Raw genomic sequence first — 14,949 nt, 5'->3', positions numbered from 1 at the left:
CTTCTGTTTCTATACTGTGTAAAGATGCTTTGAGACAATGGGAATTGTTAAAGACGCAATACAAATATATTGAATTTGAATTTGAGTCTGGTTTTCATCATGTTTGGTTATTATCTTGTTGAAAGCTGCATCTTAATCTCCTGGCAGAGACAACCAGGTTTCTGTGTACTTTGCAAAATTTATAATCATCTCTAATCTTTATGAATCTGCCTCTGTAGTCTATATCTATATGATTTAATTGACTTAGCAGAGTTTAAGCAAGTACTAACATCATGTTAAATTTAAGCTTCTGTATACGTACTATATGCACAATGAGTTTAGAGAAGTTTAACACAAAGTGGCATCTTTTCCATGCACCTCCCTTCTTATTAAAGCGAAGTACGACTGTAGTTGTTACAAATAAAAAAAGAACTGACTAAAATTCAACCCTCTGCTTCTTCCAGATACTGAAGCCTTTATTGCAAGATTTGTGGAGTCATTCATTGACTTCAGTGTTCAGGAAGTTTCTAACGAGGCTGAGTTATTACACCCTCTGTAAACAGAACCACACAAAGCATTACCCTGTTCACAGGATATTGCATAAATAAAATAAGTCTGGAGCTGAATACTAATGCATAATTACACAAAAGAGTCAGAAAGTGACGTTTCACACGGATTCACATTTTACATCAGATTTCCAGATCTATTATATATATATAATGTATATGTCCTGGTGAGTGCGTTAGTTATACACTCACTCTCCTAACACAGTGCTGTTTAACACTCCGATCAGAATTGGCTCTGATGGTTTTACATTTATGCTTTTCTTCTATGATCTTTCCGTTTCTATAGCAACAGCTTATCAGCTTATACAGGGACTTGGATCTGACATATAAAAAATAAACAACATGATATTATTTTTACAAAGAAAAGCTAAACATATGATGCAAGGTTATATAAAAAGATGCTTGTTTAACGATTTTGGATTGTTGTCAGCAGTGGATGTTCCACCACAGACGAGTCTTCTGGACAGAAAATATCTTGGAAACATAACAAGCTGCAAAAGCGGGACAAAATATATTCTGTTGTGAGAACATACGTGATTTTTTTTTCATATAAAATGCAACTATAATTGGTTAAAGAGGATCCAACCATTGAGGAGAAGTGTTTTGATGCTAAAAAAAAACCTGAATTATCTAATGAACCTTAAAAGCATTTTTTTCTAATATTAACTGGGAACGTGTGTGATATAAGCTTATGTATGTAAAATATAGTTTCATTTCCTACGCTAAGGTATGCAAAGGAAATTATTTCACTGTGCAGTAATATTTATGTGACAACTAATGGCTTCTTCTGTTTCTTTGTCTGAACTGTCTTGGTTCTTGGTAGACTCTAAGAAAAAACATACCATAAACATTCATGTTGTTAACTTTCTAAAATGGTTTAGACATAGAACATTTTCTCATCTACAAAAAAAAAAGGTTCCTGCAAAGGATGACAATAGTACGGAAGCGTATTGCATTCACTTGAGTAAAAAAAAAATCTACTGTTTTTCTGAATTAACGACTTAATTTTTCAGGAAAAAAAATTTTTGCTCTGTTTTTCTGAATTAACGACTTACTTATCTCAAAATTATGAGATAATGTTTCAGGAAAAAAAAAATTTTTTTCTCTGTTTTTCTGAATTAACGACTTAATGTGGATTGCATGGAAGTAAATATGTCCCGCCTTTCAAGTTTAATCCGGTTGTTTTATTTTACTTTGGGTTTGAGACATTGGGAGATACTGCTGTCTTTAAGTAATATAAATGGTGTTGTTATTAGTGCATCAACTTTGCGCAGACACCTCAAGACTTTGCACCTGTTCAGACGAAAAGAACATTCTGATCTGCTTGACGTTGCTGTGTTTCAGTATCAGTTGAACCGATATGGTATGCTTCACGGTAGCCGTATCACCATTCGTGAAAACCCGTCGATTGCACCATTCATGCAGATCCCATATGGTTTGAGTTTATCATATGAATCAACATGCCATAAAAAGTTCGGGCCTGGATTCCGGCGCCTCAGTTGCACTGGATGGAGATCCAGTATTTTCAACAATTGCCTGATTGTCTCTTGTGTCACCACATAGCCAGCCTGAATGCATTTCAGATGCATCATCTTATATCCGTGAAGCATACCATATCGGTTCAACTGATTAAACTTGAAAGGCGGGACATGTTTACTTCCATGCAATCCACATTAAGTCGTTAATTCAGAAAAACAGAGCAAAAATCTTTTTTTTCCTGAAAAATTATCTCATAATTTTGAGATAAGTAAGTCGTTAATTCAGAAAAACAGAGCAAAAAAAATTTTTTCCTGAAAAATTAAGTCGTTAATTCAGCAAAACAGAGTAGATTTTTTTTTTACTCAAGTGAATGCAATACGCTTCCGTACAATAGAGCTCTTATGTTAATTAAATAAAAACCTATTCTACAGCTAAGTGGTTTTATACAAAATATAATTAGCCAACAAAGACACAGTGGGTGTACCAAATTTGTGTTTATGTGCTCCATTGTTTTGTGTTGTCAGTGCTTATGTACACTTATGCTTACATACTCGTGGTCTCTTTTTTCTTCTTTGTATTTATATATTGTGTTGTGTATATACTGTATACTATATTATGTCTTTATGTTTTATATATTTGCATTTCTTTTTCTTTGGTGCTGTAACATAGAAATTTCCCCACTGTGGGACAAATAAAGGTATATTTTATCTTATCTTATCCCCAGTGACCAGTTTTAAGAGTGTTGAGGGAAAACACACTTCCTGTGCTGATGTACACTAATGCTGTTGCCCAGCAGAGCATGTAAATGTGAATTGTTTTATCCTCTTTGTCATTTGAGGACAAGGAAACCCAGTTTCAATTAAAATCACCTGAAATTTGTTCAGATGAATTTGTAGTAGATCCAGATGTCAGTGAGGAAGGAATGTGCTGAGTGTATTTTGTTCTACTCTAAAGTCTACCATGTAGTTGGATTCTGTTGGAAATTAAATAAGCTGCAGAACTAATCGGAGAGGACTTCAAGACCAAATGTGAGCAGATGTTATGATTAGTAAGGATAGCATGTGACAGCCTGTTCTTAACAACAGGACCAGGAAATTCTTAGTTTTCATGTACTGTATATGTTAAATTGTGCAGGTGCTGTGCAGCTTAATTGAATCTGTCTGTAGATGAAAAAAAATAATAATAAAATGAAAAAATAAAAATCTGCTAATTATATGACTAGTAAATACAGTTTGAATATCAGCAAACCTGTCAGGAATGGCTGGGACTATTCCCTACCTGGACAATAGGGGGACATTCTGGCAGCTTGTGATTCTTGTACCATGTGCCTTTGTTACTGTTTTATGTTCAGGTGTGTTAGCCTCGTCCTGTCCTTAATCCCGCCTCTGCACACATGTTCCTTGTGTTTTCCCCCATATTTAAAGGCAGGGTCTCTGATTTTTGAAAGCCAATGTTGACATATAAAATCATCAAAACAAACACGTCCCTAACCCAAATGGGTCCCACCCCTGTATTGATAGCTCCGCCCACACATACATACCCAGGCAACTACTGGAAAGAAATCTATCTTTATCATAGCTTTCTGCTAATGTCACACATGCGCCCTGAACACTCTCTCCGCCCATATTGACAAGACACGCCCCTTAATGCTCATTGGCTACACGTTTGTTTTGCTTTTTGTTTAGTATCGGCTCGGTTTTCTGAAGCATTTCTCAAAAATCGGAGACCCTACCTTTAAGTCAGGACTCTGGCTGAGCCACTGAAAAACGTTAATGTTTTTGTCTGCTAACCATTTCTTCACCACTTTTGCTGTGTGCTTTGGGTCGTTCACTCACTCTCTCACTCACTCATTTTCTACCGCTTATCCGAACTACCTCGGGTTGCGGGGAGCCTGTGCTATCTCAGGCATCATCGGGCATCAAGGCAGGATACACCCTGGACGGAGTGCCAACCCATCGCAGGGCACACACACACTCTCATTCACACACGCAATGCTTTGGGTCGTTGTCGTGCAGAAATGTCCACTGGTGCCCAAAGCCAAGTTTCTCAGACTGCCTGATTTTTTGATGTATTGCTCCTTTTTCATGGTGCCATTTACTGTGATTAGGTTCCCTGGTCCACCAGCTGAAAAACACCCCTCAAAACAGTAGGTTTCCACCACCATGTTTGACAGTGGGGATGGTGTTCTTAAGGTTGAAGGCTTCTCCTTTTTTACGCCAAATCAAAGCTACATCATTGTGGCCAATTCAATTTTTGTTTTATCTGACCATAAAACAGAAGACCAGAAGTCTTCTTCTTTGTCCAGATGAGCATTTGCAAAGCCCAGCGGGCTTTTGTGTGCTTTATCTGGAGAAGTGGTGTCCTCCTTGGTCTGCGTCCTTTGAACCCAGCGGTGTGCAGTGTTCATTGGACTGTCTGCCTTGAGATGTTGCCACCAGCAGAGCCCAGATTCATCAGGATGGCCTTGGTGGTGATCCTTGGATTCTTTTTTACCTCTTTCACTATCCTCCTGGCCAGCACAGGTGTCACTTTTGGCTTCACAGTGGGGAACGTCTTGTATTTTTTATATAATACTTTGCACTGTAGCCACTGGAACTTCAAAACATTTAGATAAAGTCTTATAGCCCTTTCCTGACTTGTGAGCAGCCACAACGTGCAACCGCAGGTCCTCAGTGAGCTCCTTTGTCTTAGCCATGACTGTCCACAAACCAACAGAAGAGAGCTTCTGTTTTTCACCTGTTGAGTTGATTAAAACAGCTGTTCCCAATGAATCAGGGTAAATAGGATGCTTTATAACAGCTTGGACTGTTTGGAAGGGTATAGAGCTTTGGATTTTCCCATCGACTGTGACAGTTTGCAAAGGGTATGAATAATTTTGGACATGCCACTTTTTGTTCAAATGTAAATAAAAGATGAGTAATAATTTTTTACACAATGATGCCTCTTGTACATGGTCTTATTACCTTCTGGGAGACGCCTGTGTCATTTCTAATCAAGAAAAAACTTGCTGGTTGAACAAAAGTAACTTTAGGTCAGAATTTGCCAGGGGGTTTCGGGCTTGACTGTATATATATATATATATATATATATATATATATATATATATATATATATATATATATATATCACAAGTAAAATTACGGTTAACAACGGTAGAACAATTACTGAAAATCCTGCACTGGACAAGCTGAATGTTTTCCATATTCAATGATTAAGTACCTTTGGAGAATATGAGCTGGATATTAGGAAGATCCGATGTAGGGTTTCCTCTTTCCTCCTTTCCATTTGATATAAAAGTAGATTAACAGCAAACGATCCGAAAACGAGTGACTACGTGATGTTCAAGGGATTAAAGGGTAATGTAGTCAAAGGCCTATATGTATATACATATGAGATGAGCTGGACAATATCTGTTAATAGTGTTACACTTAAAGACAGCCCATTGTTAGGTCTGTAGATGTCTGAAAACATGGTAGCAATGTTCAAGTCCCTGTAAGGCCTGTAAGTTTGACAGAGAACTAAGCTGCTGCCTTGAGCACGCAGCAAAGTGACAGATGATCGTTCATGAGTGTCCATTTGCACCACAGAGCTGAGATGTTATGAAAGGTTTCTTTAAAAATGTATGAAAGGAACAGCCAGTTTTCCATAAAAGGAAAGTCTTTTTTTAACTTTATACAGAAAACTAGTGACTGGTGAGGATAAAACTGTATATTGTAAAGCAGTATAGAACTGTAGAACTAAATGTCACTATAAAAGGTTAAAAAGAAGGATTTGCTATTGACTTATATGTTAAAAATTAAAAAAAAAAAAAAAAGATGAAAAAAGAAGCAGAGATCTTTGGTGTGTCTGGTGATTGCATATAGCTAATACAGTTAGCTTGCTTGCTAATCAGGTAATCGAGTGGACGGTACATGTGTCTCCTAGTGACTCAATGTTCTGATTTTTACTGGCCTGAACATAAGTTTAATTTGCTCATGCAAAAACCAAGATGTTTTATGATGATTGTTTTACCAAGATGAATTTTTATGCCAAAGTCAAGTCTCCATCCAGCTCTAGCATAGCCATGAACTCTGTGCTAATCTGTAATGCATTACATTACATTACAGGGCAAGAGCTACGGTATTTCACCCAGCAGCAATGAGCCACTTTGTTATTACCCATAGCTTCTGGGTGGATCTTTCAGGCACGGTGTCCTTGCAATTCCTTACATAACCTCTGTCACCACAGGCACAGTGCACCCGCTGGTTAAAATGACATACCTGAGTATGAACATGTATTATTAAGATTATTATTAAGATTATGCTTTTGGAAATAAGTTCCTCCTCCTTATAAAGTAGGGGTGTTATTGTGAAATATTGGGAATCTTTTCTATACTATTAGCATTTTATTTTCTTTCGCTAGTTAAATACAACTTAAAACTATTATTTAAAATAATTTTATTATAATTCATTTATTTATAGTGCAGGAGAGAATTCTGATTGGTTATATGTTTTGGTATCAAATACACACTAGCTGACTTAATTGTGATGGCGTTTCATTAATCATCATATGAGATTTTAAATTAGTTCACTCACAGCAAATCTGGCTTATGATATGAGCCAACATTAATCACTCTTTCATTGAAATTCAAGCTTCATATTAATATCATGAAAATCTGCATAAAGATGAACTCTAACTAGTAAAGTAATTAATTTCTTAAGAGCATGTTCCATTTCTCAGCAATAGACACTTCATTATCATCATTACCATCATCATCTTGTCAGAGCAAATCATTAAATTGGGTAGAGTTGTGTTCATTATACTTTTCAGATCACCATATGGACAACAAGAGGGACATGAGAAACTACAAGAACCATAGCTGAACACCTGATTATCACACCCATGTGCGGTTCTTCGTCAAACAGCTGCCACAAAGTGTCAAGAATGTCTTTGTATGCTGTAGCTTTAATTTTTTACTTTCATTGGAATCTGTTCCAGCAAGAAAATATCCCTGTGGTCCATAAAGACACGGTTTGCCAACATTGGAGTGGAAGAACTCACGTGTCCTTCACAAAGCATTGACCTCAATACCTTTGGAATGAACTGGAACACTGATTGCACCCAAAACCTTCTTACCCAACATCAGTCTAGATCTCATCAATGCTCTTGCGGCTAAATGATCACAAATCCACACAGCCACACTTTAACATCTAGTGGAAAGTCGTTGTAGTAGAGTTGAGGCTGTTGATATATGATGTATTTCATGTATTTCATCACTTGAAAAAGCACCATAGGAAAAATGATAAACAGAGTTCAGTGACTCTAATTTTCGAAACACAAACCAGCATTTTCATCTGTATCAGATACATAGTGTACAGTTTTATCCAATTAAACAAATTTATATCAGATTTTTAGCTAAAGTCAAGCTCTTGAAGTTTGCAGACGACACCACACTGATCGGCCTCATCCAGGATGGTGACGAGTCTGCTTACAGACTGGAGGTGGAACGGCTGGCTGTCTGGTGCAGTCTTAACAACCTGGAGCTGAACACGCTCAAGACAGTGGAGATGATCGTGGACTTCAGGAGAAACCCCCCTGCTCTCCCCCCACTCCCCATCATGGACAGCATTGTGACAGCAGTGGAGTCATTCAGATTCATGGGAACCACAATCTCCCAGGACCTGAAGTGGGACATTCACATTGACTCCATCGTGAAGAAGGCTCAGCAGAGGTTGTACTTCCTTCGCCAGCTGAAGAAGTTCAACCTGCCACAGGATCTGCTGAAACAGTTCTACACTGCTATCATCGAATCCATCCTCTGCACTTCAGTGACTGTTTGGTTTAGCTCAGCCACCCAATCCGACCTCAGGAGACTACAGAGGGTGGTCCGGACTGCTGAGCGAATCATTGGCACAACTCTCCCCACTCTCCAAGACCTGTACTTCTCCAGAGTGAGCAAAAGGGCAAAGAAAATCACTCTGGACCCCTCACATCCAGCACACTTACTATTTGAACTGTTGCCATCTGGCCGACGCTACAGAGCCCTGAGCACCAAAACGACCAGATATAGGAACAGTTTCTTCCCTCAGGCAATCCATCTGATGAACACTTAACATACATCTGATTAACACCTAACATACACAGAACAAAACCTATTCTTACATTGTCTACAAGTACGCATTTATATTTTATTTTGCACATCTATATTTGAATTTGCACATCTTTACTTTAATTTGCACACTTATATTTCAATTTGCACATACAACTGTCTATTATTTATGTGTTCATGTCTTACCATTGCTATATGTTTACATTGTGGAGCTCCTGTACTAGAAAAAATTCCTCGTATGTGAAAACATACTTGGCAATAAAGACCTTTCTGATTCTGATTCTGATTCTAAAGGTGGATCATTGAAACAGAAACTAACTACATGGCTAGAGACAATAGGTCAGAAACAAGTTTTCACAGACTTTTATACAATTTCCATGTTATTTTCCCTCACCTGTAACAGTAACAGAAAGCACCAACCAAAATATGAAACAAAATATGACTTTGATTTGATTATTGTTGCCACAATTTTGTTATTTGATGAGTTGATTATCCAAACTTTGTATCCTGTAAACAAGAAATTCTATGACCTTCATAATTTTTAGCTAAAGACCTGGTGCTACTTACTTGATGGAAGGAGTGATTTAAGTGACTGCTTATACTGCTTATAACATGACATGAACTTGCATATATACTTAACACAGAAAGTCAAGGCAAAACGATTACCATATTCAGAAGTTTTTATAGGATTTAAATGAGTCACAATACATTTTGTCACAGTTCCCTAAATTATAGGCAACCTTAAAAACAACCCGTGCAAATGTTTATATACAGGACATTTATACAAAATATAAGGGCAAGTGAACAACAACAGTTAAATAAAAGTTAATAATAAAAGCTCTTATTTCTCTTTTGGCCACATTTGGCAAAATGCACTGGCAGGTCATAAGCAGCAGTTACACTAAATCCAGATGCTTTGTACATGTTAATTATTTTAATTTCCAAAAGTTCAAAAGACTTTGTGAATCATTTTGCAGGTTTCAGCTAGTGTTATGTCAATGTTCAAATAAAAAATATCAAATTAAAAACAGACAGACACATGGATAGACTGGAACATACATTCATCATGTCATTTTTTAAAAGCAGTTTATGTAGTTACATTGCTTATTCAGCAAATTTCATAGTATCTGTCACCACTGTTCCTGTTGTCAAATACACTCACTGAACTTTTTTTAATGAAAAAAGTTGTACCCTTGCTCATTCATGCGATTATCCCTTTAGCCAGTCATATGGTAGTGGTGTATTCCATAGACTCGTTTACGTCATTTGGCAGACACCCTGATCCAGAGTGGCTTACATTTTACCTAATTTTATACAACTAAGCAATTGAGGGTTTAATGGCCTTGCTCAGGGGCCCAGGATTGGTAGCTTGGTGGACATGGGATTTGAACTCACAACCTTCAGTAGTGTAATTCACAACCTATCAGTACATTTACAGCATTTTGGCAGAGCAATTGAGGGTTAAGGGTCTTGATCATGGGCCCAGCAGTGGCAGTTTGGTGGACCTGGGATTCAACCTCACAACCTTCCAATTGGTAGGCCAACACCTTACCCACTAAGCTGCCTCATTCCCCATACAGCTACAAGTCAAGAGCTTTAGTTACTGTTCACACAAAACTCACAATAGAGAAAAAATATTAACTCATTGACTTTGATAGTGGGATGGATGTTGGTGCCGGCCGGAATTGAGTATTTCATGTACAACAGACTTTAGAGTTTTCAATCTGAAAATCAAACAATATCCGGAAATGACTTGTTATTGACTTGAGAGAGTCCAGAGAATATTGGGTAGATAGTTTAAGCTGGCAGAAAATATAAGGTAATGCAAATCACTGCTTTTTACAACCGTGGTGAGACAATGCATGCTGAGCATTTTTGAGATGCTTTTTCATTGAGATGGGTGATGTTCAAAAGCAGAAGAACACATCAGGTTACACTCTTAAAAGCAAAGACGCCAAGGAATCTGAGGATACAGTGGGCACAGACACACCAAAACTGGACAAAATAGACAGTCACAATCATTGAAATCACAGGTTTTCCTTATTCTGATGTAAATGGTAACTAAAGATCTTGACTTGTAAGCTGCCACTGTTGGGCCCTTGAGCATCCCTGGACAAGGAGCACTGTATCAGCACTGTATCCCAAGTTTCAAAGCTGGGATGTGCAAAGAAATAAATTTCACTGTGCTGTAATGTATATGTGACAAAAAAATAAAGACTTATTTTATCTGCATTTCATTGCAGATTCATTGCACTTGCAGTTCATTGCACTGCTGCCACATGACTGGATCATTAGACAATTGCACACATGAGCAGCAAGCAAATGTAAACATTTAAATAAGTGCACAAAAGTGGCACTAAAAAGTCTTCAACTTTCTGTATCTAGGACTTTAGCTAGGTTGGTGTCACTATGTTTGTTTACATTGTCTGTGATCTGGCCACTCTTGTCTGAGTCTGCAGGGCCATCCTGCTTGACTTTGGAACAGTCTTGTATTACAGACTGGCTGGTCTTTTGCGAGTCTCTCCATGAGTCTGAGGCATTTGTGGGCATGCAGGCAGCAGGTAGTTTGCTCAGCAGTGTATTCCTCCTCAGGCTGCTGTCTGAGTCATTACGGATGCTGTACCTAAGCTTCCGACAACATGGAAAGGAGCGCAGAAAGTCGTAAAGAAGGTGGCCACCGAACAGCATGTAGATCCATGGGTTGCAGCAGCTGTTCAGGCTTGCGAGCAGCGCCGACAGAGTCACTGCCGTATTCTCTGAATCTGAGGAAGGATAATATTGAAAGGATACACAGAGGGAAAGAAATGCACACGAGATGAATAAGACTATTTTTCTGTTACACATGCTATCAAAAAGGAAGATTCATTTGTATATTGTTTTTATATGATCTGCTCATTATATTTACGTACATAAAAGCTCCAAATAATTGCTATATGATTTGGTATTTGTCAACAATGCTAACGTTACTGTTAATAATTTAGAATTATGTAATGTATGATGCTGTTGTGGAAGAGCATAACTAATGAGGTGCTGAGTTTATTACATGATAACTGATACCCCATGTCTCTAACAAATCTGTTTTCATGAAATTAGCTATTTTAAAAGAAAATCTTTAAACCATTTTAATATTTTTCTATCAGTTTAACGTGTAAACCTGATATAAAGTTAACACCACTATGTGAGTGATTTTTTAAAGTATAAAGCCATCTTTTATACAGAAACTTCAGTCTTTAACCTATGAAAGTTCTGCAAGGCAAACATCATGCTTATAAGCTTTAATGCCACACTATTAAAAAAGCAGCTACTCCATCATATTTATTTTACAAATAAGGTCTCAAATAGATGGACATGATGATAGGAATTTTCATCTCACTGATCACTGAACAAACCTATGAAATATACACTTTATATATATATATGTGTGTGTACACATACACACACACACACACACACACACACACACACACACACACACACACACACACACACACACACACACACCCCCCCCCCGGCCACTTTATTAGGTACACCTGTCCAACTGCTCGTTAACGCAAATTTCTAATCAGCCAATCACATGGCAGCAACTCAATGCATTTAGGCATGTAGACATGGTCAAGACGACCTGCTGCAGTTCAAACTGAGCATCAGAATGGGGAAGAAAGGTGATTTAAGTGACTTTGAACGTGGCATGGTTGTTGGTGCCAGACGGGCTGGTCTGAGTATTTCAGAAACTGCTGATCTACTGGGATTTTCACGCACAACCATCTCTAGGGTTTACAGAGAATGGTCCGAAAAAGAGAAAATATCCAGTGAGCAGCAGTTATGTGGGCACAAATGCCTTGTTGATGCCAGATGTCAGAGAAGAATGGGCAGACTGGTTCGAGCTGATAGAAAGGCAACAGTAACTCAAATAACCACTCGTTACAACCGAGGTATGCAGAAGAGCATCTCTGAACGCACAACACGTCGAACCTTGAGGCGGATGGGCTACAGCAGCAGAAGACCACACCAGTACTAGTAAGGTGTACCTAATAAAGTGGCCGGTGAGTGTTTATATATATATATATATATATATATATTTATGTATTTGTTTGTTTGTTTTAAATATACAAATACATAAATAAATATATATATATATATATATATATATATATATATATATATATATATATATATATATATATATATATTTATTTATGTATTTGTTTGTTTGTTTTAAATATACATCTCAGGTATTAATAAATAAATAAAATTTATTTTCACTTAACTCAAAATAACTTACAATAAATACCAGTGTAGTAGTTCAAGTTTTTTTTTCATTTTTATAACCATTTAATGAGACATTTTTATGAAGAATAGGAGTCGCTTTAAGACTGATGTCACCGTTAAGCGCAAACTTTATACTAAATTATTTCCCGATTCTCCCGATGTAAGTTTTATTTTTCTCATTTATCTTATTTTAAATTAACACAATTAAAATCTGAAAAACTGAGCAGATAAAATAAGAAAACACTCACCGTCCCAGGAGAAGTTCGCATCCCACACGGACCACATCTGCACGATGAAGAACGGAGCCCAGCACACGACGTAGGCGAGAACGATGACGAACGTCATTTTGACGGTGCGGAGTTTGGCCCTGGAGATGGTGCTTACGCTGCTCACCGACGCCTTGCCGATCAGCGCGCTTGTGCCGTGCGCCGCACCGCTCTTCGTCTTGCACTTGACGTTCTTCCAGATGCTGCGGCAAATAAATCCGTAGCACATGACGAGCACGGCGACCGGGATGAGAAAGATGCCTATGGTGATCCAGGTGATGTAGGCGCGCACGCCCCACGGCTCGATGAAGTGACCCCAGCAGTCGTAGACCTCCGAGCCTTTTTCAATCTCGCTGAGAGAGAAGATAAAATACTGCGGGGTGCTCAGGACCACACTGCACAGCCAGCTGCACGCAATCATGAGACGCGCGCGACGCGTGGCCCCCTGCAAGCTCCGTAACGGGTGGCAGATGGCGATGTAGCGGTCCACCGTGAGCATCACCAGCATGTAGGTAGAAGCGAACATGCCGAGCACCTGCAGATGCTTCACCACGCGGCACAGGAAGTCAGGACCGTAGAAGCGAAATGTGATCTCCCAGCAGAGCTGCGGAAGAACCTGGAAGAAGGCCACCACCAGGTCGGCGAGGCTCAGATGCTTGATAAACAGGTGGACACGCGAGCTCTTCTTGGCTGCGTTGCGCACGGCCAGCAGCACGCTCACGTTACCCGCCACCGCGGCCAGGAAGGTCAAGCTTAACACTGTGATCTCCAGCTTGGCCACTTCCTCATTACGACCAAACGGATCGCTGCTGTTGTTCGTCGCCAGGCTTCCGTGTCCAGCTGCATGCGTAGGCGAGGCGTTCAGGCACAGGGTACGGTTACTGTGCGTGCCGTTCCCGTGTGGACCGATTTCCGGCGAGGGAGCACATAGCCCCGGTCCGGCGTGCGCCATACGGTCACTCATTTGTAAAGACTAACAATGGATAAAGGGGAATCTCCAAACGTCTCTTCTGTCTTGGATGAGCGCAAAAGGCACAGTCAAGGCACAGGCGCGCGCGCACAGATCACATTCGGTGCCATTTGCTCAGTGCTACCGGACATATCGCAGGTTCTAAATCCAACCCCCAGCGAGTCTCTGTTTAAAAAGGGGAAGCCTTGCAGTTCCGCCCTTCCTGCCCCTCCCCAGATGGCCAGTCTTCACTGAACACAAGGGGGAAAATTACTAAAGCTTATTAAACCACTCAGAAAGCTGGATATATATCAGGATTATTATTGGTCACTGGGGCCTTATTTATATCATTTTAAATAACTTTCAGGGGTATTATTTGTTTATTTATGAATTATTTTGCTATGGGATAATTTATGATTACCGATTTACCAACATTTAAATACCATTTTACCTACACTACGATTTACTTACATTTAAGTGAAACCAGTGGTGTGTGTGTGTGTGGTGTGTGCGCGCGCGTGTGTGTGCCATGCATTTAGATCTTGTGAGGGACATTTGGTCCCTTCAAGGAAATTTTTATTTTAATAAAAAAAATTTTTATTTTTTTTTTATAAAATTTATTTTAATTTATTAATTTATTTTATTACTTTAGCTGTGTGGGTGTGTGTGGTGAGAAAGACAGAGAGAGAGAGAGAGAGAGAGAGAGAGAGAGAGAGAGAGAGAGAGAGTTTGGTCCTCATAAAAATGCTTAAACCAAAACAGCTATAATATATAAAATACATGTGTGAAGTTTGGTGAAGCATGTGTGTGTGTCTGTGTGTGTGTGTGTTATGTGTGTGGGTGCATGTTCACAATTGAAATGCAGCTTGAACACTATTGAGATCTTTGGCAGATCCTCACAAAAATGGTTATGGTTAAGTCATTAAAAATATTTCATAAAAATATTGAAACCAATTTATGTGTATGTGTGCATGTTTGTGTGTGTATGCATATACACACTAGAAATGGCCAAATGTAATTTCAGTTGAATAAATCTAGAAATGAATAAATGAATAGGAGGCAAAGGTTCACTCTTCTTTGTCTCTCTGGGGAACCAGTAAAGGTTTCGGGGTTAGAGCACCAGAATAAAGACTTCGAATTGCAGGAGAGGTTCCTAGTAAAAACCCTTAAGGAAGGAAAGTAAACAAATAAACTAATAAATAATAAACAAATAAAGACATGACGCATGACATCAAAACAAATGAACTAACAAATAAATAAATGGATTAAAATGAATCTTTTTTTTTAAATCTAAAATATTGCACCTAAAATGTAAATGATGAGATCAGATGTGATTGTTTTCACAATAATAAA

At 38.6% G+C, this 14,949-nt stretch overlaps 1 protein-coding gene across 1 annotated transcript; it reads right to left on the bottom strand.

Moving 5' to 3' along the window:
* Positions 1-8,774: 8,774 nt before the first annotated feature.
* On the bottom strand, positions 8,775-13,760 carry avpr1ab (arginine vasopressin receptor 1Ab). The gene is made up of 2 exons (XM_060889121.1): positions 12,630-13,760; positions 8,775-10,874 (listed from the first exon to the last, which is right to left on the bottom strand). Exons 1-2 carry the CDS (start codon positions 13,609-13,611, stop codon positions 10,480-10,482), a joined length of 1,377 nt encoding a protein of 458 aa, XP_060745104.1. The 5' UTR covers positions 13,612-13,760; the 3' UTR covers positions 8,775-10,479.
* Between the last annotated feature and the right edge of the window lie 1,189 nt (positions 13,761-14,949).

The sequence above is a fragment of the Tachysurus vachellii genome, chromosome 16 (assembly GCF_030014155.1).
Source record: "Tachysurus vachellii isolate PV-2020 chromosome 16, HZAU_Pvac_v1, whole genome shotgun sequence".
NCBI lineage: Eukaryota > Metazoa > Chordata > Actinopteri > Siluriformes > Bagridae > Tachysurus > Tachysurus vachellii.
This window is presented reverse-complemented; position numbering and strand designations above follow the sequence as displayed.